The sequence below is a fragment of the Zalophus californianus genome, chromosome 10 (assembly GCF_009762305.2).
Source record: "Zalophus californianus isolate mZalCal1 chromosome 10, mZalCal1.pri.v2, whole genome shotgun sequence".
Taxonomy (NCBI): Eukaryota; Metazoa; Chordata; class Mammalia; order Carnivora; family Otariidae; genus Zalophus; species Zalophus californianus.
The window spans coordinates 13160763-13186337 of NC_045604.1; the positions used below are offsets into that span (position 1 = coordinate 13160763).

The window sequence follows — 25575 nt, forward strand, 5'->3', positions numbered from 1 at the left end:
TGTAAAAGCCACAGAGTAAATATTTTAGGCTCTGTGGACCATATAGTCTCTTTGGCAACTACTGAACTCCGTTTTGTAGCACAAAAGCAACCACAGATAATATGTAAATGATAGAGTGTGGCTGTATTCCAATAAAACTTTATTTGTAAGAATAGGTGGTTGGCCATATTTAACCCACAGGCTGTAGTTTGCTGACCCTACTCTAGATGATCAGATCATTTCAGACTTCCATTTTGTTATTCAATATATTCATTATTTTTCCCAGCTTTACATCGTCTGGAAATTTGAACAGTGTGAAAATAAAACTCATGTATATGAAAATAAAACTGCTAGCCCAAATATTCCTTGGAAATACAACCCACACACATAGGTCTGGGAAATTTCTTCAAGGATTATCAGCAATTAATTCTCTGGATAGTATTCCTACATCTGCCCACAAGGATATCACAGATTACTATTAATAACTAACAGTTATTCAGTGCTTATTTTATGTCAGTCATCATGCTGAGGAATTTACATATATATTCAATAACATCATATATTCTCATGACAACTCTTTGAAGTAGATACAATTATTACTTCCAGTTTGCACTTCAGGAAATTGGGACACCAATAGAGAGGGGAAATACCTTGCTCAAGATCTTACAGCACTTAAGCAGAGAAATCTAGATTCAAACCCAGGCCTGCCTAATCCAAAGATATTCTTAACCACTGTACCACAATAATTCTATCTATCTTCAATAGCCTACTGAACAATATGATATCTTGGATATTTCCCTGACCTATTGGTCCAACAGTGTGGCAAAAAAAGAAGAGTATTACATTACTGGTTCTTATTTATACTCCATAAAATCTGAAGGGACCTAAAATTCAAAAAGTTAATGACTAAAGGATTTTGGAAATCTAGTCCCATCTGTTCATTTTAGACATGTGAAAATTAAGACCCAGAACTGATAAAGTCTTCATTAATGGCCTTCACAATTTTATTTTAAATAAGAATTAGATGACATACTTCTAAAAGTCTTCACTTTTCCTCCTTAACTGAAGTACTGGTTTCTCAAAGATTGCACATTGTATAGCACATATCAGATTGCTGATTCAAAGTAATCAGAAGGAATAACAAGTGAATTTATTGCTTATATATTACTATATTTGTCACTCTGGATACGTATCACATAACTTTTACTTTTATTAACATATAATACACTTAAATATAAATGGCACGAAAATGAATAAAACATAAATGTAACTATACATATTTCCAAAGCTTATATCCATTAACTAAACTTAGAAATAATCCAACAAATTAGTACTCTGTTCCTGTTTTGATACTTTGTATTTTTCTTCTCAGTCTGTTATCTTTTAGAGGCTGTTAAATTATAAAGTAGATCTCATTGTAAAGGCAACGATTTTGTGATGAAGAAAAAATATTTAAAGAATTCTGAGTGTACAAGGAAAAAAATCATCTATCTATGTTTACCTAAACACATTAGATTAGTAAACTGCTAGGGTGAATTAGTTATACTGAAAACATTGTTTGTTTGATAACTGATAGATAACCCTTAGAGAGCCTCAGGAATAAAATGAGAAACTTTTAAAAATAAATTAATGCTAGTAAGTGTTCAGTGAAATGGGTATCCTGATACACTGCTAGTAATAATGCAAACTGTCCATTCTTAGAAAACAATTTACAAGAGCTAATCCCCTAAACAAAAAGGAACTGACTACAAGGCCTCTGAGTACTTTCTAGGAATTTTTCCTGAAGGAAAATCAGAAATAGGGTAAATAGATAGATATATAGGGATAAACTGAGGATAAAAACTAAAACAGTCTACAAGAGAATAAATTTTAGAAGAATATTCTATAGCTATTAAAAGTTTTCTATATTTCAATGAGAAATTGTTATAGAAAGAAATCATCAAATACAGTATTAAGTGAAAAAAAGGCAGAATTTATAATTGTATGTTTAGTATGAACTCACATTTGCAAAACTAAATAAACAAATAAGATATTAAAGATAGGATGATAGTTTTAACAGTGGCCATCTACTTTTTATGATACTTGTGGTTTACTCAAGTTTTTACTTTTAGTTAGAAAAATGCAAAAGATTTCCAAAATGTTGTTCCTCTAGGACAAATTTTTATTAACTATATTTATATAAAATCACCACTAATAGTTCTAAAATCTGAGGGCATTAGGGCTGGATAGTCTGATTGAATAGTCTGGAAAAGGCATACTGAAGAGGCCAGAGGGTGAACAAGAGTCATAATACATAACTACCAAACATAATTTAATGGGAAAAAACTAAGAAATGATCATTTGTGGGACAGAAAATTAGGTCTAAAAATATGAAAACCCTTAAAATGTATCACATTTAATTTGCCACGAAATTAAGGAAGTATCATCACCAATTTCAATAGGACAAGAGAATAAAATTTTTTTTTCAAAGATTTTATTTATTTATTTGACAGAGATAGAGATAGGGAGAACAGGAACATAAGCAGCGGGAGTGGGAGAGGGAGAAGCAGGCCTACCCCTGAGAAGGGAGCCCGATGTGGGACTCGATCCCAGGATCCTGGGATCATGACCTGAGCCGAAGGCAGACGCTCAACGACTGAGCCACCCAGGCACCCGAGAATAAAATATTATTGAATTGTAAACACTATCTAGTGTCTTCAATTCAATGCCTTGAATGCCCATGTGCTTAAGTAAAAATAATCTGGAAATACATTAAAACAGAAAGGAAAGAGCATATACCAAAACTACAATGAGATGTAAGATGAACTAAGACGGAAAAAATCCTCAGTCAATAGAGATATGGTTCATATTTGAATGAAAATAGTTCAGATCTTGTAATTTTAAATTACATATTAAATACAGTTTCTAATTGTTCTGAAGAGTCAAAGACATCTGGAAGTAAGACTTGCTGATTTCTGCACTATTCATGGAACAAAAGAAAAATGATTTCACAGTAATGTTGAAATAGATTTTCTAATATAATAAAACGCTGAACCAGTTCTTGCTTGTTATACTTGCCTGTTATAAGATCCCTTCTGACATTTAGAAGATCATAAAATCCAAAGGTCTGGAGCCATTGGTAATCCTTGGTCAGTGACATTTGATTTCCAATGTGCAAAAGGACCAATGAAATACAGCAGAGCTACAGAATGTACAACTTGCTGCATAAGTGACACAAAATAACTTTGCTAGGTCAGTTGAGGGCTCTGGTACTTATGTTTGAAAACAATAAACATTTTACAAACTTACTTGAATTGTTATGTTGACAGAAAATTAACTGGCATTATTATCCTTAATTACATGCATTTCATTTCACTCTCTTATTTGATGCCTCTAATCAAAGATAGAGGTCTGAGATGTAATATCCCATGACGCAGATCTGTAGATCTTACTTATAGTAAAAACACATGTATACACCGTTTCTGAAAATTTTTGAAAAGCCCTTGAGTTCTTGAATGGGAAACTGCAAAGTTTATTCAATTGTGAGGTTTTTATTTCTTCATTTTAGGAATCTTAGAACCAGTGAAAACTGGGAAGCAAAGCTTCACAATCCCATGCTCTCAAGAGTAAATTCTGAAGGAAAGTGGACTTTTGTATTTAATGTTTCTGACCTAGAGTAATTAAATCTAAAAATAAAGAAAGCCTAGTACATAAAGACCTGTTCTTAGGTGCAATCTCAACTTCTTTTTGTATCGATTCAAAGACAATGATGCTATTCATACTTTAATTACCTCAGATATTTGTTTTTCTAAAATATAAACAGCTGACCACACTGTAACATTTTTTTTTCCTAACAGAGAACCAAGATACTAATCATCTGGTATGTGTGGGAATAGAGGTGTAATTTTAAAGCAGGGTTTCCCAGCCTAGGCACCACTGTGCTTTGGGGCTGGATAACGGTCTGTTGTGGGGGCTGTCCTGAGCAGTGTAGGATGCTGAGCAGCATCCCAGGCTTCTACCCACTAGCTGCTGGGAGCCTCTTATGCTGCTTCCCCAGCCCGCTGTGACAAACAAAAATGTCTCCCAACATTGCAAATGTTCTCAGAGGAAGAATCATCCTTGCTTGAGAACTAACCATTTAAATCGTCTCATCATTTAAAAAAAAATCTTACAAGTTCAAGCACTAAAACCCATGTGAAATCTAAGTAAAAATGATTTGATCTAGGATAATCATCCCTGACATACTATAAATGTATGGGACCTCCTTTTAAAAGTCTAAAATTACACAGCCCAAAATGGTAACTCCTAGCCACGTGGAGCTATAGAGCATTTTAAAAATGTACCTAGTTTAACCAGGTACTTAACTTTTACTTTTATTTAATGTCATTTTTTTATTGAAGTATAAGTAACATACAGTGTTATATTAGTTTCGGGTATACAACATGCTTCAACAATTCTATACATTACCCAGTGCTCACCACTGATAAATGTAGTCACCATCTGTCAAATGTTGTTAACATTATTGACTATATTCCTTATGCTCTACTCTTCATCTCTGTGGCTTATTTTATTACTGTAAATTTGTACCTCTTAATCCCATTTATCTGCTTCACCCATCCCCCACCCACCTCCCCTCTGGCAACCATCAGTTTGTTCTTTGTATTTTAGAATCTGTTTTTTGGTTTCTTTGTTTGTTCGTTGTTTTACATTCCACATATAAGTGAGATCACGTGGTATTTGTCTTTCTCTGACTTACTTCACTTAGCATAATACCTCTAGGTCCATCCACCTTGTTGCACATGGCAAGATCTCATTCTTTTTTATGGCTGAGTAATACTCCTGTGTGTGTGTGTGTGTGTGTGTGTGTGTGTACACACACACACACACGCGTGCACCACATCTTTATCTGTTCATTTATTGATGGCACTTCGGTTGCTTCCATATTTTGGTTATTGTGAATAACACTGCAATAATAAACAGAGGAGTGCATCTATCTTTTCAAATTAGTGTTTTTGTTTTCTTTGAGGAAATAATTATTTATTTAATATAAATTTAATTGATCAATCAGCATCCAAATGGAGATATGCTGCACATGTGAAATATATACCAGATTTCAAATTCAGAATGAATAAAAGAATGTAATTATCACTTTAATAATTTTATATTGATTTTATACTGATTCAACATTACATGTTGAAATGATAATATTTTGGATATAATGGGTTAAATAAAATATATTATTAAAATTAATTTACTTGTTTGTTTTTCCTTTTTTTTTAATGTGGTGTCAAGAACACTTAACTTTACATATGTGGCTCATATTATATTCATTGGTTAGCATGGTCTAAAATGTTTGATGGTGTGTTCAAATAGGTATTGATGATGAAAATATATAATACCAAAAAGTTACCATGAATTCAGTGAAATATTTCAGTGATTTTATATTTTACTTAAACACAACAGCACCCACAAATAATACTGAGTGCACATGGAGATTTTTGGATTCTCAGGGCCTAAAGTTTGAGATTCACTGGTCTGGAACACATATCAAAACTGGCAATGTACTGAATGGAGCACTGGGTGTTATATGCAAACAATCATGGAGCACTACATCAAAAACTAATGATGTAATGTATGGTGATTAACATAATTAAAAAAACCGGCGATGATATAAAATTCATAAGCTGAAAGCATTAATTCTAGAATCTATTTCCAATGATCTTCCATTCAATTTAGTCAGACAATTATGATTATATTTAGGCTGAAATGAACTTATCTTTCCCATCTCCATAGGAATACCACTGTCTTTCTCCTTCCAAACTTCACTTACCCTAAAAACCAACAGCGATGACAAGCTCTTTTGACATTTCAAAGACATTCAACTTACAACACAAAATTAACCCCTTGGTCAGTAGGTCTTTTATTTGCACTACCAAACTACTAAACTCCTCTAAAATTATGTAAAAATAATAACTTTTTTGAATCTTAAATTTTACAACAAAATTATCATTTTATTGTTCTACCTCTTTCAATTCTATCAATTGCAGTAAGTAAAATCTTAATTATACATAAAAAGGTCCTTGAAGTTCTGGTTCTGATTCTCCTTAACACTAAGTTAATAGAAAAATAAAAACAAAATGCCTTTGCATAAGCACACAGTATAATTAATAAGAATAAATCAAGAACAGATCATGGGAAATCAGAGTGGGATGCATAGCTCAGAACATAATTTTGGTTACCCAAAAAAGTATTTGCAAACCCCAGTTTAAGCATGTGCTCAGGATAAAAGCCTATGCAGATGCTAACTAAATAATTACAAAAAGCAGTATGACTTCAAAACTATACCAATCTCATGATTGTGCATTTTGTTAAACACATCTACCGGTTGTATAATCTAAATATTTATTAAGTAGCCAATTCCATATTCCTATTATGGTTTACTGATTCAAAAAGCTTAACATTGTTTCTAAATCTTTTTAAGTGTAGAAAGCATGCCACAAAATCCTTTGCCAGAGATTTTGAACTCTGGCATAACTAAATTAGAAAGCTTATACTTGTTGAGAGCTATTAGTTTCTTTTTGGGGTAAACAAAGGGAAAAGAGAATTTGAAAGATGAGCAATCTGCAGGGCCACAGGAAGCAGAGTTCTGTAGGTGTGCTTAGGACAAAGTTTAAGTTAAGAGCTTCAGGGAATGCTTTACAAAGAGGGAAGAAATTATCTGCCTCGCAAAACTTGGCCCAATTGCGGAATTGGGGGAAAAAAAAGGTTCTAGAAGAAAAGGTACCCCAATTCAAAATACTTTAAATACAGAATTAAGTTTAAAGAACATTTAGCTAGTACATCTATTTATATAATTTTATGCCACAGTTATACTGAGCAGTGAGATAAATTATTACCGCATACCTGGGAGGAGCTGTTGGATAAATAATTTTTATGTGTTGGAATGTTAACTCTTGATTTAAAACCTGCTTGATCCATGTTCTCAATCCTTGTCCAGAATCACCTGATGGATCACAAAATGTAGATTAAGATAAAACATTTTGACAACACAGTGTATTTAAAAGCAAGTCTGTAACTTCCATTATCATACAGAGGCTGGAACAAGGAATACAAAAAAAATCTCCATATATAAAAATAACTGCATAGAAACCAATTTATCAACATGAATTAATTGATCAGGCATCAATAACTAAAAACAATTTAGATAGTTTTACTCCTAACTTCACCACTGATCACTTTAAAGACCTTGTTTGAGTTTTAAGTTTCCTTGTTTGTTTAAAGGGTATAACAGGCACAAATACATGAAGTAAATTATTTTTTCCGAAAAAAATTCTTTCTGTATCTGATTTTAAACTGTCATTTCTGATCTTACTCTTAAAAATAGTAAATTTCTGAAGTGAATATAAACTTTTGTAGTTGGAACAACCTAAAACAATTTTTTTGGTTAAAATAACAAGATCTTTCAAAAGGGGTATTTAGCAAACCTTATTTTTAACTTGAAGAAATCTAAATTTAATTTTGATAACAGGTTTACATGATGTAAAATAATGATTATACATTCCAAGGCTGAAAAATAATCAAAATCCATGCAAGAATTAATGTATGGATATTTCCATTAAAAAAATGGAAGGAAATATAGGTCCATGTTATGTAGTTATGAAGAGGAAATTTTAAAGGTAACAACTTTTAATTGTTTAAATCAGCTCATTAAGACATCAACTCAAAGTCTATCTACTGAATACCTATTACTGTGTCACGCACTGTGCTCACTGCTAGAGGCAGTGATGGCAAGATGAGGAAGAGTCCTACGCTCACTGAGGATACAGTTTATTGTGAGGAACACACATAAGTCAAACAGTCATACATAAACATGAAAGACAAATGTAACCACTGCAGAGATGAGACACTTGGTGCTGCCAGGGTTTATTATATTCAGAACGAACCCAGCTAAGGAGGTCAGGGGTAACATTACTAGAATATAAGCTCTACAAAGCGAAGTTCATTTTGTATTTTATCCAGTGTCATTTTTTTATTTAATGCCTAGATCACAAATGACACAAACTGACAGCTTTCAGATCTACAGGATGGTGAAAAGTGAAGCGCACAAGGAAAGAGCAACTCGGACAGAATATGGCAAATGCTGAGATCCTGTGAAGGAGGAGGAGGACATCTAGGAATGAGAGAGAGAGCAGTGAGTGCAAGATGAGGCCAGAGAAACTATAGGGATGTGGCAAATCCTAAGAGCACGGAGCTACTTTTTGGCAGAAAGGTGGCCATCTTCTAAGGGTCACTCTGGCAGCTGTGTGAAGGAAGACAGGAGCGGGGAACAAAAGTAGGTGTGGGGAGATCAATTAGGACGCTACTGTTCAGGTGACAGATGCTTAAATTAGGGGTCTAGCAATGGCATGTACGGGAATAGGTACAAGGATACTTAGGAGATAAAATAAATAGGGATTGGTAAAGGATTAGTTATGGGGGGTCAATGGTGGAAGGTTTCAAAGATGACGGTGAGGTTTCTGGCCAGGATAACGGAGTGAACAATGGAACTACCCACTGAGACAGGAAACACCTGAAATCAGCGGGGCTACACTCGCTACACTGCCTACAAGGTCCTCTACCTCTATAACCAGCCGCAAGACAAACGCTGTAAGCTATGAATGGTGCTTACATTTTTTTAAGAGTTGCTAAAAAAAAAAAAAAATAAAGAAAAAGGAGAAAAGGGAAGAGAGGCAGAAAAGAAAAATGTCCAAGAAACCATATCTGGCTCACAAAACCTGAAATGGTTGCTGAATGCTGTTCCCATGAATGTCGGGGAACCTACCTCAGGGCCTCTGTCCCAGGTTCTCCCTTGTCCGCAACATTCTAACCCAACCTCCACATAATTCACTCACTCGAGGCCAGCTGCCTAAGGACCACATTCATAGTGAGGCCTACTCTGAACACCTTATCTAAAACTATCACCCCGACACCTTCCATCCTCCTTGCCTTGCTCTTTCCCTTTTTTCCACAGAACTTACTACTACCCACTATATAATATCTCCTCCACTGGAATGTAAGTTCCACAAGAAGAGGGATTTTTGGGGCACCTGGGTGGCTTAGTCGTTAAGCGTCTGCCTTCCGCTCAGGTCCTGACTCCAGGGTCCTGGGATCGAGCCCCGCGTCGGGCTCCCTGCTCCGCGGGAAGCCTGCTGCTCCCTCTCCCACTCCCCCTGCTTGTGTTCCCTCTCTCACTGTGTCTCTCTCTGTCAAATAAATAAATAAATACAAGAACAGGGATTTTTGTTTGTTTCGTTCATCAATATATGCCTGGAGCCTAGAACAGTGCCTTGCACAGTGGCCATATAATAGATATTTCTTGAATGGATTAATAAATGAACACTTATTAGGCAGTGGGAAAAACTTGTCCAGAACTTGAAGGAAAATTAAAATAGAGACACAAATTTATGTCACCACATAGAGGAAAAGACAGAATACTCAGGCATATATGCACATTAGCCTGGAGAGAAAAATGCAAAATGAAAAAAGAGGTCATAGGACCAAATTCTGAGGAGCCCCAACATTAATGGACAGATAGAACAGGATGAGTGTGCAAAAATCAATGAAAAGGAGTAAACAGGTAGAAAGAACCAAGAAAGTGTTTCGAGAACACTGAATGTTGTGGACAGTTCAAATAAGAGGATGACTGAAAAATGTTCCCCACATTTAGCAACACAGAAGTTACTAGTAACTTTATTAAGAGCCAACTCAGTTTGCTGAGACTTACTGCATGAAGAGAAAGCAAGATATGCATGATTTGGATCTGTGTGAACCTTACAGCACAGTGTGGAATACAGACATTAAATCTGGTAATTACAAATATGAGTACCATTAAAAGAAGTACCACAGTGTTCTAAAGGAGCATACAACAGAGTGAATTAATCTAAGCTGGGAAGCTGAACAAAGCTAATTAAACTATTGTTTGTTTTTAGCATCCTGAAAAAAGGTACTTCTTTGGTATTTTAGCAGTAGGAAAGGCTCAAGTTAAGTTGGCTATATCTTACATTCCCGTATGTCCTTCTACGGCTCCATATTCTAGAAGAGAACTTCAGCCCTTTAAGATTAAAAACAAAACAAAACAAAAAAATTGCCTCTAAATACACTTTTCCAACCTTGAATAGCAAAACTAAATGCTACAAAGTAACATCCGTTCAGCCATTCACAAGGCCCACTTTTTAAAAAGCCAGCACTTTATTCTAAGAGCGTGGTAAAACTATTAAAATTGGTTTGGCCGTATTTGGATTAACCAGAACCCAAACACCTATAACATAACCACATATAATAAAGTCTAATGTAAAACCATACTTCCAGTAAGGGTTTTAATTTACTACAACAGAGCTCTAATTATATGGGAATTGCATTTCATTTGCATAATTAGCAGAATTCTTTGGATGAATTCTTTGTTCCAAAGTTCAAAGGGAAAAATATATATTTTGGGTTTACAATTTATAAAAATATCAGTAATTTGGAATTGAAAAAAGTAAGGATGGTACTTTAAGCAAAGTGGCCCAAGGAAAAAAGAAAAGTCTAGGAGTATTTCCTAAAGATATTATGAAAAAATTAAATTATTTATTACAAAGACTATGGTATCCAGGAATTTCTGGATGCTTATAAATGAGCATCCTTGGAGCCCCAAATAGTGCCAGGAAGTCTCTTAATTGTAAAGCTTTGGTGTCCTCTTCGACACCTCACTTCACCATTCTAAATATATTAGCCAAGTCTTTCCCTTTAAACATCTTTGGCCCATTTCTTCCCTATTTCCAAAATGATACAGCCTAGTTCAGAGTTTTTCCACCTTACCCCTTCTGGAGTCGGAGAGATCTGGGTGCGAATCCTAATTCCACTACCACTCATGGCAACAGCCACGTGACCTTGGGCAAGCTGTTCAGCTTATCAGGGCTCATTTTTTAAAATGAGAATACTTCCCACAACTGCCCATTTCCAGGTCTCCACCTTGTACCTTTCCAATTCCCTCCATTATCCAACCACCATCCTCTTTAAGCCTACAAAAGTCTCAGCTCAAAGCCCACGTTCTCGGTCAAATTGGTAAAATCTGACAAACTCTTCGTCTTACAAATGCCTTAATATGCCTAACCACAGTTTTTTCCTTACAATTCTCTTGGCAGTAAATCATGTACCATCTTGTGATCTCCCATCCACTGCTGACTCAAACTAATTGAACTGTTTTTGTTTTTAACTTTAGGTAGGCGCCCTGAGGACACCGGCTGCATCTCATTTCTTTAAAAAATATTTCCCAAGAACTTACCCTAGGCCAAGCACTAGGGATGAAAAGAATAAAACAAGGGTCCTTAATCTTGAGGAAGGGAAAGTGAAGTGGGAAAGACAGGTTTACGTAATTACAGATGAGTGTAAGGAATGCTATACAAAATTAAGCACACACACCACTAAGGGCGAGAAGTGGAAGGAGAGTAATCTGCCCTTGGGATTGACAGTGGACCCTGTGCTGTAACTCGGGGGCTTAAGGATAAGAAGGGGAAAGAGAAAAAAGAAGGAAGTAGCAGGAAAGGGAGGAAAGGGAGAAAGTACTCCAGCCCTGGCACAGTGCCTCCTTTTATAAATATTAACTGTCTCAATAGTCTACAGCAGTACGAGAGACTGGAAAAAGAAAATGGCAAATAATCCAAGGCGGTTGAAAGCCCCAATCACTAACAGCTGACCCGGGAAAGTACTAAATGATTTGTCTCTAGCAGAAAACTTACCTTACTAACTTGCTCTGTTTAAACTTGAGGGAGAACAATGAGGGGGTCGGGGTGGTAGCAAGGGTTGCAATGGATGGAGAGAATGGTGTGGATGGAGGGATGGCCCAGTGGTGGGACACAAGGGCCATCACCGAGGACGATGGGTCAATGATCGAAAAAGAGAAGACACGGTGGGGAAGGCCGTGTGTCCACAGCCGCGGGGTTAGAAAGGGGAGGGTCGTCCTCTCCGAGACCACTGAGCCCCACCGAGGCCCAGCGACTCCTCCACTAGGGCAACACTAGGGGACCGAAGGGGAGGACGATTCCCAAGCAGAAAACTAGGACGTAAAACTGTAATCCACCTGAGCCGTGCAGGAAGATCAGAGAGGCGCTGTGCCTCCCAGCCGGCGACACTACGCAACGCTGCAACCGAACTGAACCCGACGTAGCCGCCATCGCTGCCGCCCGAGGAGTTCCGTGGGTCCCGCCCCTCCGCCGCCCCGCGGGCCCGCGCACGTAGGCACGCAGGGGCGGGGGCGCGCGCCTGGAGACGCGCATGCGCGGTGGGGCCGGTGCGGTCCTGACTCGGGGTCAAGTCTGAGGCAGTTCTTGTTGCCTTGAGAGTTTGGTTTTGCAGAGGGTGGTTTTGTGCAGGTGACAGCTTCGGTAAGCCTAATGGGTATATTTATTTGCTGTATGATTTTTAACTGCAACCCTGAAATTAAGGATTGCCTTTTTATTTCGAGTAATATTGGTGTTATTATGTTCAAAATTTAGCAGGTATAATCATATTTTACCTTCCACTTTGGGCCTTGAACCGGATGTTTGTAGCTTTTTATATACAAAATAAGACAACTATATAATAACTCTGTAGTTTTAAAAAATAGTTTACACAGCAGATCTAAGGAGGTGCCATTTCCCACCCATTAAGATGGTTATTATTTGAAAAACAAAATAAATGTTGGTGATAATGTGGAGAAATTGGAACCCTTGTGCACTGCCAATGAGAATGTAAAATGGCGCAGCAGCTGTGGAAGCAGTTTAGTTGTTCCTCAAAAAGTTAAATGATTACCATATGATGTAGCGATTCTACTTTTAGTTAGTTATATATGAAGAAATGAAAGCAGGAACTCGAACAGATATTTGTACACCAGTGTTCATTATTCACAACAGCCAAAAGGTAGAAGCAGCCCAACCGGCTGTCAGTGGATGGATGGAAAACAAGTATGTGTGCGTACAATGGAGTATTATTCAGCCTTAAAAAGGAATGAAATTCTGATACATGCTACAGCATATATGAACACTGAAGACAGTATGCCAAGTGGAATACGCCAGACACGGAAGGATAAATATTGTATGATTTCACTTAGATGAGTTACGTAGGATAGGCAAATTCCTAAGGACATAACGTAAGGTAGCAATTACCAAAAGCAAAGGGGAAGGGGGAATGAGGAGATGGTGTTTAATGGGCATAGGGTTTCTGTTTGGGATGATGAAATATTTCTGGAAATAGTGATGATGATGGTCATACAGCATTGCAAATATACGTATTGTTACTGAACTCACACTTAAAACTGGTTAAAATGGTACATTTTATGTTATGTACATTTTATCACAATTTTTAAATTACTAAAAACAAATGGAATCACCTTCTATATAAAGACCTAGCCATAGACATCTTTTAATGCTGAGGGCTGGAGACCCAAAAAATGGCTCTTTCCTTATGTAAAATTCATCAAACAACCGAGTAGAACTTTAAGTGCCATTAAACACCAGTCTTCCATTCATTGTAGTTTGCATCATGTTTAAGCAATTCCAACTTATCTTTTATTTGTTCATGGTACTCACCCTACTCCCAAGTGACTAAGTTGCTTAACATCATGGGTTAGTTGCCAAGATAAGCTCTATGCTATCACAGTGTTGGACCAATGCTGTCCATGGGAATGGGCCTACATGCCTTTGGTTCACTAGATCCAAAAGGAACTCTGAGTCATTTCACTAAAGCCTCTAGATCTTCAGCTGAGAGTCCTGAGAATGAAGTCATTTGAGAGGACAGAGTGGGGTGGACTGACCTCTGATAACCAATTCTTAATACTTCTATCTTTAGGCCTGCCTTCCACACATGAATTCTTGATAACTTTCCAGAGCCAGGTGAAAAGAGGCCAATGTTATACTAGGCGAAACCACTTGGAGATATGCCAGGTAAGTCTTCAAGTTCTGCTCTTAGAACTCCATTACTGCCAGACAACCTGGCTGCACATCATCCCATGCTTTGAGATAGCAGAAAATCAGAAACATAATTATTTGCTAATGTATTGTAGCTAATATATATTATTAATAGGGATACTACACAGCTGAAATTCATTGGGACTTAGTAAGTGCCAAGTGTTGTCATAAGTAAATTCCCATAAAACTCTGTACTATTGCTTTCTGTTTTTGCCAGTTTAGCTCAAAGAGGTAAGGAACTTGGCCGAAGAGCATCCTGCCAGTCGTTTGTAGAGCCTGGGCTCACATATTGGGCCTGACTCCAAAGTCCAGGTCCTTAACTCTTACACATTTACACATGAGCTCACAAAAATAAGACAGGGCATGCCCCAACTATTTCATTTCAAAAGCAAAACAAAACAAAAACCCCCAAACTCCGAAATACTTCTGGGATTTGGACTGTAGCCCTTTAGAGTCTCTACTGATTAGGAGTTCTTACTAATCAGTTACTTCAGATTTCCCCAAGTCTCCTGGTATTAGCTCCTGGTTTGTTTCTCTACCTGAATGAAAACCATTTTAAGCAGATAGAAGAGCAGTGCCGGAAGGTTGGGATTCTGAGTTTCACCTAGAACTTGAGTCTTCCCAGATTCAGGATCCTTATTAGAATAAACCCAGATTTTCCCGAACCTAATCAAAGTGCTCTTTTATTTCCAGTGATTTAAGTGCTTAGCTATTATTGCTATTCCTTTCATCTTATTTATAGAACAAACAGAAGGTTTTAGATTACTATATTTAGAAGTGCCATCTGGTAGGCAAACTATTGAACAAAAATGTTTTGTTCCTTTCATGTAACTACATTACTTTGAAATGTAATTAAGTCTCAGAATGGTTGTTTGCTTCTTTTATGGTGGATCTTTTGCCCTATTGAACTGGGGGAAAAATTCTTCCTGGTAGATTTTATTCATGCATTCTTTTACTCTTTGTGTCTCTTAATTTTTTTGTTGTTACTCATTTGCTTTTAGACAGTCTATTTGCCCATTATTGATGTACTCCACTTTTGGTAACTTCAGTGTCTAAACTAAAAAAAAGCTAGTAGACAAAATAAAAGTAAAAAAAACACAAAACTCCATTTTTGTAGGGTTTTGATATCTACTGAAATCTAAAGATACAAAGGCAAGGTCATTATCTAGTTTGCTGTTACACTCTGTGTTTAGAAACTCTTGTTGGCTTAAAAAAATGATTGAAAGACTAGTCATTGACAGTAGTATGTTTGGTACTTTAAAATGATTTCAGTTAAGTGAAGTTTCATTCACCGTACAGACAGTGTGCAGTTATGCATCTTGTTTTCCTGGTTCTTGAGCATCAAATTGTATCCTCTCCATTGGTTTGTTTTCATCTGTTGAGTTACTTAAAAGAACAGAGAAACACATGAATGTAAATAATACATACACTTCAGACACAATGTCTCAGCATTAGGTAATTTTAAAAATATTATAAATTAACAAAGTAAAGTCCTTTATATCTTCCCCTTATACATTTATGAAAGAAAAACTAGAAAACACTTTAAGGTCCTGAATTCTTAGGAAACAGTAAAACTGAACTCCAGAAAGGAACAGTCGTTTTGAGTTTATAAACTGTAATACAGCCATTGCTTCAGTTCTAGGGAGCTTAAACTTGTGTTTGTTATTCTAGACACAGTCTTTCTAGGTACAGATGAGAGGAGTCCCCCTACTTCTACTAAATCTGCAAGGCATAGTTGGGGCCTTTTTAGAGCAGATAGGTTGGTTACCTGGGGCATTGTGAGCTGGGCTAAGGCAGTACGGGGGAGGTGGGGACATGAGACTTTCAAATAATGACTAAATACAGTTTTGGAACATGGGTACTTATCACTTCTGCTGCGCTGTTAACAAAGTGATTTCCACCAATAGAGTGTGCAGGCCCTGGATGAAGACTGCAGAAGTTCCTCCTTTGAACGTAGGCTGGGTGGTCAGCATCCATACCTGGACGCCCACCCGTGTTCTCTGTATTGTCATGGGACTCTTTAGGAAAGGGATTGTCTTCCTTTTGAGCACCTCCCATGACCGGTTCTCATATTACCAAGCTACTCTCTTATTCCATTTTCTCTAAGTCCTCGTAGTAGTCTTGGGGTCCCTCCATTGGTCTTCATATTGCTTAGGTACTTTAGAATTCATTCTTTGCTCTCCTACCACAGACCTTGATAGATCTTCAAATTCAGAGCAATAACTACTGGCAACTCCTCACGAGATCTTGTTTCCTTGAGGGAAGTGAAGGTTAAATCTTCAAACCCTCCCATTTGCTGAGGGGACTCTGTTGCATTCCATACATCTATTACAAAGAAAAGGAAGAAAAGCAAAAAGAATAATTTCCCTATCAATATAGTCTGAACGTCTGTATCCTGCTACATTCAGTTAAGAGGAGATGAAATATATATGTAATTGTAATAGTATGCAGTAAGAAGAATTTTTAAATGATAATAAGGAGTTCCTTCCTGTTCCAGCTTCAGGAATTACAAGGTGACATTAGACGGGCCATTTGTCTCTTGAACGTGTTTCTCCAACTGTGAAATAAAGGAGTAGGGCTTGATAAGCTTACAAGTTCTATGATTCTAGGATCATGAAAGTCTAAATATGGAACACTTGGTATTTTTATAAATGCACCTCTGATATTTAATTCTCCTCACAAAATTATGGCTCAACGCTCTTAATTATTCTGCACAAACTCCTGTTTGGTAGTATCAGAAAGATCAGCCATTATGATTGTCCTCCCTCATGTGACTGACTTTAGCGCCCTCCCTCTCTCTTACTTACCCTGTTGGTTAGTAAAAGCCAGTGGGCACAAAAGAGTTGAAAAGGGAATTTCAAAAAAATGACTAGATAATACAAATCAATCTTTGCAATTTAAAAAGTAAGTGTAATTTATTCCAAAGTGGATTCTTTCAGAATATATATGTGTAAATGCAAGTGTGTATATCTATCTGTCTCTTTCCCTATATCATTGACCAATAGGAAATATTTTATGTAAAGTATGACAGCAGATTTCCTATTGTCATATCTGTATTTTATTAAGAAAATAAAAGAGCTTTGTAAAATTCTCCTTAATTTACATTCTAAAAGCAAATAGCATTCCTTTGTATTATTATACTTTCAGAAAATTTACTTTCTTATAAAATGCTGGCAAAATGTCAGTCTTTAAGAGCAAATTTTCTTTATATAGGTTAAAAATGGATGCAAGTGTATATATACAAAATAACTGAAAGCAGGGTCTTGAAGAGATATTTGCACATCCCTGTTTATAGTAGTGTTACTTATAATAGCCAAGTAATAGAAGCAACCCAAATTCCATCAAGAGTTGAGTGGACAGATAGACAAGTGTGGTATATACATACAATGGAATATATCCAGCTTTAAAAAGCAAGGAAATTTTGCCACGTGCTAAAACATGAAGGAACCTTGAGAACATTATGCTAAGTAAAATAAGCTAGTCGTAAAAGGACAGATATTGCATGATTCTGCTTGTATGACATATCTAGAGTAGTCAAGTTTATAGAAAGAGAAAGTAGAAGGGTGGTTACCAGGGGAAAGGGAAGGAGTTATTTAATGGGTACAGAGTTTCAGATAGAGTTTCATATTTAAGAGATGAAAATGTTCTGTTTTACAACAATGTGACTATACTTAACACTGCCGAATGGTACACTCACAAATGGTTAAGATGGAAAATTTTGTTGTTAAATGCTTTCTATCCCAATAGGTAAATGGATGCAAGTGACAAAATAGGAGTTTCAAGGAGTGGATTATTCAGAATGTTAATTTAGCATTTTTTATACATTTTCATTTGTATACATTAGTTTCATTTGCCTTTACAGAGGTTAACAGAGTAAAAGAATGTAAGCGAAGATAAAGATCTTTATTAAACCGTGTTGAAAATCTGAAATTCCACAAACAATTCCAATCTAATTATAGACAAAATTGTCAGTCTTCTGGGGTGACAGGTGCAGTGGATAGGAAGTAGGGAACCTAAGTGTGAATACTTATTCTGCTGGCCCTGTGATCTCATAAGCTGCACTTTCTTAAGGGCAAGAACTATTTTACTTATCTTTGTATTCTCTTGAAATACCTACCAGAATTATAAATATTACTTGTTGGAATTAAAGTATGCTTTTAATTGAGTTATATTTTGAAGAAAAGGGGTGAATGAAGAGTGAAACTCTACACTCCTTTAGTCACCTGCTTGTCATTGGCCATATTGGCAGTAGCTAGAGGTGGACAGGCCAAGACTTGGAGTAAACCAGACAGGGCCAGCGTCAGGATCACAATATTAGGACTGGTTTCCACCTTCACTTGCGAGGCAGAATTCTTTGAAAAACACAAAGCCTATTCTCAAGAAATCTTGTGGTGGGAATCAGACAAAACTAGGACATGATACTGAGTGAAAAGAAGGAGTAGGTAATAAAGGACAAGGAAAAGAAACAGCCTTAATCCAGGAAGGCCAGTTGCTTAAAATGTGGCATGTGTGATTGGAGGACTGAAATCAGCCAGCGCATGAAGAGAGGATGTTGTCCTATGGCAAGTCTATTGATTTGATGGTAGTGAGGGTGGTGAGGGCATGTTCATGGTGTCCTTTAAGATTCAGCTTAAAGTTATGGACCATCTTAAAAGAAAGGGACAGACACCAACACACACACAGACACACACACACACCATTTTGAACATACTTTAGAGGTATTGTGAACCCACCAAAGGACGCCCTAGAAATGTGTGGATCGCAGGCATGACCCTGCTTCAGTCTTCTGTATTTTTGAAAGCAACAACACATACAATTACTGGCCACAGGTTCACTCCAGTTCCCAACAAGCAAGACTTTTAGTGGACCCTTTGCCTTAAACCCTCAGCCAAACCAAAGCAATGCTATTTACCTGGTCTATCTACCGTGTCATCCAGTTCAGTTGGTAGGAGAAAAATAATTAACTTCTATAGTGATTGTCTCCAAAATTTTTCCACTATATGCCCCATCAGTAAATTGTTTTTTATCAAATTTCTTATATGTGCATATTTATTTATTTGTTTTATGAATGCACTATTTAGTGATATATTCTGTACATACAAAACAAATTTAAAGTAGAAATTTAAAAGCATGGGATAAAAATAAGATATCAAGAAGTTTCAATATTTTCTTTCCACATTCCAAAAGATTGTCTTATCTTGTACACTCTTGAGGTAAAATTACCCTGTTTAGAAAATACTATTCTTTAGGATAATTCTTGCAAATCCACACATGGAAACAACACGCAAATGGGGTTATTTTTATAGTAATGCCTCATTTTAAGAAAGTATGATATTCGTGTCAAAGTCTAAATTTACAAGATAAATTAAATATGGTATAATTTATATTTCAGTGAGTGTTTATTTCTTTGACCTTCTTGAAGGCAAATTGGATTTTTTTCATCTTTATATTCCCCGTACCTAGACTATATAAAAGGATTCTTCACAGAGTTATTTTTTAAAGATTTTTTTAAATATCTAATAATAAGGTTTGATTTTACAAAACCAGCTTTCAAAAAACTCTTCAGTTCCCTGTTTATTTCCAGAGACAGCTAGTCTCCTATTCTTTTCTTTTTTGGGGGGGGGGGGGCGCTTTTTAAAATTTTTTTTCTTTTTTTATTGAAGTATAATAAACATACAATGTTAGTTTCAGGTATATGATATAATGATTCAACAATTCTATACATTTTTCAGTGCTCAAGGCAAGTGCATTCTCAATCTGTCTATTTTCCCCCATCACCCCTGGCAACCACCACCAGCCTGTTCTCTTTAAGTGTCTGTTTTTTTGTTTGTCTCTGTGTTTGTTTGTTCGTTAGTCCTATTCTATTCTTTCATCATGTTGAACTCGAAGAATTCTTCATATGTGCTGTGCTGCCCCTGTGCCTTTGGCCATTCTGATCTCTTGGCCAGGAGTAGCTCTCCGCTACCCCATCCCTTACTTGCCTACTTGTCCTTCAAAACTGAAGTCTATCTTCTCTTCCTCTGATTGTCTTCATTGAGCCCAAATGCCTTTTATACCTGCTTCTACAGTAAGCTCAGCCACCAGTAACCTAGCATTTGCACACCTGACCCTTTACTTTTCTATCTTTCCCACTTCCCATTCCTAAACTGTGGCCCTAAAAAATAGTATTAACAAAAATAAAGAGCTTCCATTTAATGTTGCCACTAGGCTACGTTGTTTGCAATTATTCTCTCACTTGAAGGCAGGCTGTAGGGCTGTGTGTGTGTGTGTGTGTGTGTGTGTGTGTGTGTGTGTGTGTTTGCAGAAAGAATTTTCACTTAATTTTTTCCCCATATTCTCCACTAGTTTATATTTACATGGTCATTATAGAATGCATAATAGACAAAGGAGGTTCAAAAATCTCATTAACTACAGCTGTGTCAATAGGGAACGTAGGAGATGAATAAGCAATCTACTTGATACTTTACATTTAAAAAAACACATTAAATATCAGCGTTTGAAACTTTTTAACTGAAAATCTCGACTGCTTGCTTCAATTTGCACCAATGATGGTCTTTGAAAAACTGTTTATCAGGGTAGTTTACTTCTCTCTTCTAACAATTTGTGTATTCTTCTTCCTAACATTGAAGTCTAAATGGAAAAATATTAATAATATTTTGTTTATGAAGACAAGTGGGTTGACTCTAATAAAAATATTGATTCATGTCTTGCTTCTCAGTGAGAAATGCCACCCATGAAGCCTGCTGGTACTTAACTTTTAATAATATAATTTCAAGAAAGCCAGAAAAAGTACATATTTCAATTGCAAAAGTGCGAATTATTTATTTTTCTTCACACAAAAGAAATGTGAAGTGCATCAGTGTTCAACGTTAGCTGAAAACAATTTAACAGCAAATTTTTACTTAGATGATGTAAAACGTTAAAAGGGCTTGCGGTATCTTAACAGACTGTAAGAACGTATCTCCCTCTCTATAAAGCATGAAAAGCTAAAAAAAAAGTAAAGCATTAAAAAATAAATAATAATCAGCTTTCATTTAGTCGGCTATTTCTTCTTTTAAAAAAATGAGTAGATTCCCGTATGCTATACAAATTTAAATCTTCCTCTTCCCCCCCCCCCCAAAAAGTATCCTATTTATGTTTATGTAGGTTTTTTACTTCGTGCAGGTGGAGCTTATAGACAAAAAAGTGTGTTTCATCGTTAGTAAAATCATTGCATAGACTAAGTTTCCCTCTCTTGCCAGTCTCATCAGAGAGGAGCTCTGTTTAGTCACATGGTTAACATCTGGAAGCCCCTCGGGGTAAAACCTACCACCAATTTGTTGCCAATTCAGAGAAGGCATACCAGGAATGGAGGTAGAGAAGGCAAATCCTATGTTTCCTTTGACACACACACATAGACTCCAATCTCATTATTGTCTGAAGTCATTCAGTAGACCAATATGAAAACTGAAGTATCAATAAATACGTTCTTTGTCTTAAACTTCCAGAAAACATAAGAATGCACAGCAAATGAAATCTCTTGATTATTTCAGTTTACACAGGACACGATTTTGATTTTGACCTGGGACCCAGCCGTAAACACAAGGTGCATGCATTTTTTTCCAAGTTGTGCTTTTTGGAAAGCACCAAGTTTCTCTCATTAAGGGGATTTGTTCAGGGGCACGTGGGTGGCTCAGTCAGTTAGGCATCTGCCTTCAGCTCATTCTCTTCCTTTTGTTCGCTCTCTCTCAAATAAATAAATAAAATCCTTAAAAAGGGGAGACTTGTTCATTTTTGAGTAAGGAGAAAAGAAGGAGAAGGAAAATACAGAGTGTAATAATAAAAGTTCAGCCGTGCTCTTTTGTACTCAACAACAACCATTTCTTAACTATGTTCTGCAGATCTCTGAGATATTTCCAATAGGGTCAACTGAAGAAACTTCTCTAAGGACTTCATTTAAAAGATTCATATGAGCTCCAAACAAACAAACAAACAAACAAACAAAAAACCTAAGAACAGAACCCAAAAAACAGCACAGAAATACTGTAAAGAATCAAATCCTTTTTTTCTTTTAATTATATCAGCATTCTTTACATTCAAAGGTTTTGCTAATCATGGCAATTATTTTGGGATCTGAAGCTTAAAATGAAGCCCTTTGAAGAGCAAACTTTAATTTGTGGCTTTGGCAGTTCTCAGAGGTTGTCATTGTTTATAATTATTGTCTTGTTTGACCTGTGGTTGACTAAATCCTTTCCTCGAAAGATGTCCCCACATTCCACATTACTACATTCCAAGTTGTTCTGCTGAAGTTTCTTTCCCACCTCCCACGTTGTTTGAAGAAGTGTTTCTGTCAGGCCCTGCTGATTGTGGTTGACTCACTTTAAGCTCACGTAAGCCTTTTGGGTATTTTGTGCCTAGCCTGGTGACGTATCGTGATGACCATCATTTGAATTCAAGTGGATGAAAAAAATCTCATTGTAAGTGACACAAAATCGGCGATTTCTCACATATCCAGACGTTTCGTGTTCATGTAACATTGTCCAAAATTCACCACGTTCCAAATTTGAACAGTCGAATCTTAAAAAAACAAAACAAAACTATAATAATCCTCTCTTCCAGAGTGAAGTCAGGAATTAGTGCCCTTCCTAGATACGTGATGTGGAGATATGGTGAACTGCCTTCACGTTTCTAGTAGTCATCCTGAGAGTTCGACCAGATACCAAAACTTTAGTAACTATTACCTGAGGATTGGTAGTAGAAACTTTCCTTAAACTTAACCAAATTAGGTAAAATGTTAATGGCACCGATAGATTGACAAATCTGTATTCTTAAAGACCTTATGTTTTCCTTTTTGTAGCTCAGAGTATATAGCAGCAAGATAATGAGAAAAAAGATACATATTATGGCCATCTGCTTAATTGTTAGAATCTATTACAATTAACCAAAATCCTTCTTGTTCTTTCCATTTTGATGTATGTAGTTGTAAACTGAGTAGTAACTCAGTAGTAATAGTGACAGGGGAATAGATTCATTCTTGAAAACCATCTGCCGTTTGCAGAATTTGCCTTTGTTTGCAAGGAAAATACTTCAGTGATGCCTTTTATTGAATTATGGAACATAAAAATGGTAAAATGACTCGGCTCATGTAATTGTAGGCTTCAATTTATCCTATAAAATGTACTCAAATACTTTCGGGAATTTGAAGGTCACTTTTCAGTGGCTTTTTCATGTAATTACACATTTTAAAAGCTATAATCAGAATTCTCTCATTTCATCCTATTATTTATTAATCAGCATATGATTTAGACTACTCACATGGTACTTTCCCCAAATGTTAGGCATGCTTTTTAGTTTTCTCAGTTAGTACTTTTTGTCTTTACTTACGACTACAATAAGTATCATTTGATGCTATAGTATTTAATTATATAGAATATAATGACATACATAAGACATTACGACAGATACATAAGACGTCCTACCCTTAAGAAGTTTACATTTAGTAGAGAGACAGAAGGTGTACATATTTATAAGGTAAATACTAATGACTGCAATAAAAAGGTTGTAGGTAAAATTTTAGCAAGCTCAGAGGAGAAAGAATGTGTTTCTAGGTGTGGAAAATCAGGAAAGCATAGGTAGAATAGAAAACCATAGTTCTCTAGATATAATCAGAAATTCCCAGCCACTGGACTCTTAACAACACGTAGAAGCCTGAGGATAGGGCCTTGAGGTGCCCTCTCCTCCCTTTTTCACTGAAGTTCAATATATGTTTCTGCAAGGAAGGAATGTTCCTGACAAGGTACCCTCTTGCCTCTCTTTTTTTGCTTGCCTTGTTGTTCTGGCTCTACCAGGTTGATTTCTAGTCCTTGAATAAACGGATTTCTTCTCAGGATGAGAAGGATGTCTGTTGTAATGGCAGAGTTCCCGTGATTTAGTAGGCCTATATGACTTGGAAATGGTAAATCTACAATAGATGTTTGCTGACTGAGTGCCGAATGAATGGCTAGTGAGGGACGAGTGAGTAAGTGAATGGCCATCAGCTAGGAAACAAACCACCCAAGAAAAACAACTCGATCCTGATTATATTATTTAATGTAAGTTACACAAGCGCCCTTAGCCTCACCCTCTGAACTTTATTATAGTTACTCAATAAATATTTGTTGAATGCGATGTTCCTCAGAATGCTCATTTTGTGCATTCGTATTATGGTATTTATACTGTTGGGGAAAGCTCCTTGTAGGAGGGATAATCCTGTTTCACTACTGGATAAATAGATCATTATGCAGTGTTTCCAACAGCTTTCCTAGAAATGACCCCTTTGAGGTTCAAAAAGGAACAAAAAGTGATTAGATTTTATAAATGTTATGCCACTTCTTATTACATATAGTATTCAATAAAAAGAAAATCCCACAAGACAACTCTGTTTGCCCCATGGGTCTAATACCATAAAGTCTCATTCTTAGAGCATCTACATTTTGGCATTTGTTTGTCGAAAATGGGGTGGAGGGAAAAGTAATCTTTTTGCCAGTTTATGTGATGCCATAAAGCAGCATTTTTCATTTTTCAACACTTATTAGCTCAGCTCCCCAGCTGTGTAGCACCACGCCCTGGTGTGAAATTGAGAGGGAGAACTCTGACAAGTTTATATTGGCCTAAATTTATAGCTTTTCTTTAGCATGGGGGAAGGGTGTCTTTTTTTTTTTTTTTAAAGAGAACATCATAGTTGTATGATTTTGTATCCCAAAACTTCTAGAACATGGAATAATGGCTTATGAAAATGATTATCAGTATATCATGTTTGGCTCTCTTAAATGTTGACAGCTGTGTCAGCGGACAAGTGAAACAGAAAGTTCGTTAAAAGTTAGTTAATCAATTAGTTAATGAACTGATAGAGCGTTTTTATATCCTGCAAAATATAGATAGCTAGGGCCTTGCATGACAAATATGCTCGAAATTGTGAGTCAATAGAGAAAAACACAAGCTCAAACTCTACCTAAATAGTGGGATTTTGATGTAATTATTCATATGATCACTTCAAATCTTTATTTCCCTTGTTTTCTGGGGAGCAGCTTCAAAAAGACAAAGTAAGTTGATTTCACAGAAAGTTTGGTATGACTGGCACAAATGGGTTAAAACAATTACTGGGGTATGATGTAGCACATTAAAACAAAATGATTGACTGCAAGCTAAAAATTTTAAGATCAACAACCTTAATCCTCGGCTGCTTCTTTCCTGCTCTCACACACGCCCTAACACATGACAAACCAGGGGGAGATCCTTAAGGCATTTTTTAAGATCCATCTTGAGTAAGACAGTGCAAGTAAACTCAGATAAAGCTCTTAGTATTTATGTTGTGTGAAAGGCTTAAAAGTCAACACAAAATCAGGCGTTCAGTCTTCTGCTAAGTAGGGCTTTACATTGGAAGGTTGAGTGGAAGGACAGCCTTTCCACATCTTAAGGTTTGGAAAAGAATCCTCAAATTCTCCCAGCCATGGTGGGAGGGGAGATCCATGTGTTAAGACTTGCATGATGCCCAGGCTGGCACGGACAGTGAATAAGCACCTTCCTATGCTGTCAGAGTAAACTGGAAGCAGGTTTAATTGGCTTGCTGGTTTTGTTTGCACATGTAAAATGCAAAGTAACAATTGTAAATCTTCGAAAATAAGCCTGCAAATCCAGG

The 25575-nt window shown here is 36.5% G+C and overlaps 1 protein-coding gene and 1 long non-coding RNA gene across 2 annotated transcripts in view; one reads left to right on the forward strand and one right to left on the reverse strand.

The window, feature by feature from the left end:
- The window catches only part of LYPLAL1 (lysophospholipase like 1), a 34804-nt gene extending 22655 nt beyond the window's left edge, over nt 1-12149 (reverse strand). The window contains exons 1-2 of the mRNA XM_027612983.1: nt 12056-12149; nt 6862-6961 (exon numbers count right to left, since the gene is read on the reverse strand). Coding sequence (XP_027468784.1) covers nt 6862-6961; nt 12056-12149 — 194 coding nt within the window. The remainder of the gene's footprint in view (nt 1-6861; nt 6962-12055) is intronic.
- Nucleotides 12150-12244: 95 nt separating this feature from the next.
- Nucleotides 12245-25575, forward strand: part of LOC113933015 — an 86675-nt gene continuing 73344 nt past the window's right edge. The window contains exons 1-2 of the long non-coding RNA XR_003523211.1: nt 12245-12359; nt 13801-13895. This is a non-coding gene — a long non-coding RNA (uncharacterized LOC113933015). The remainder of the gene's footprint in view (nt 12360-13800; nt 13896-25575) is intronic.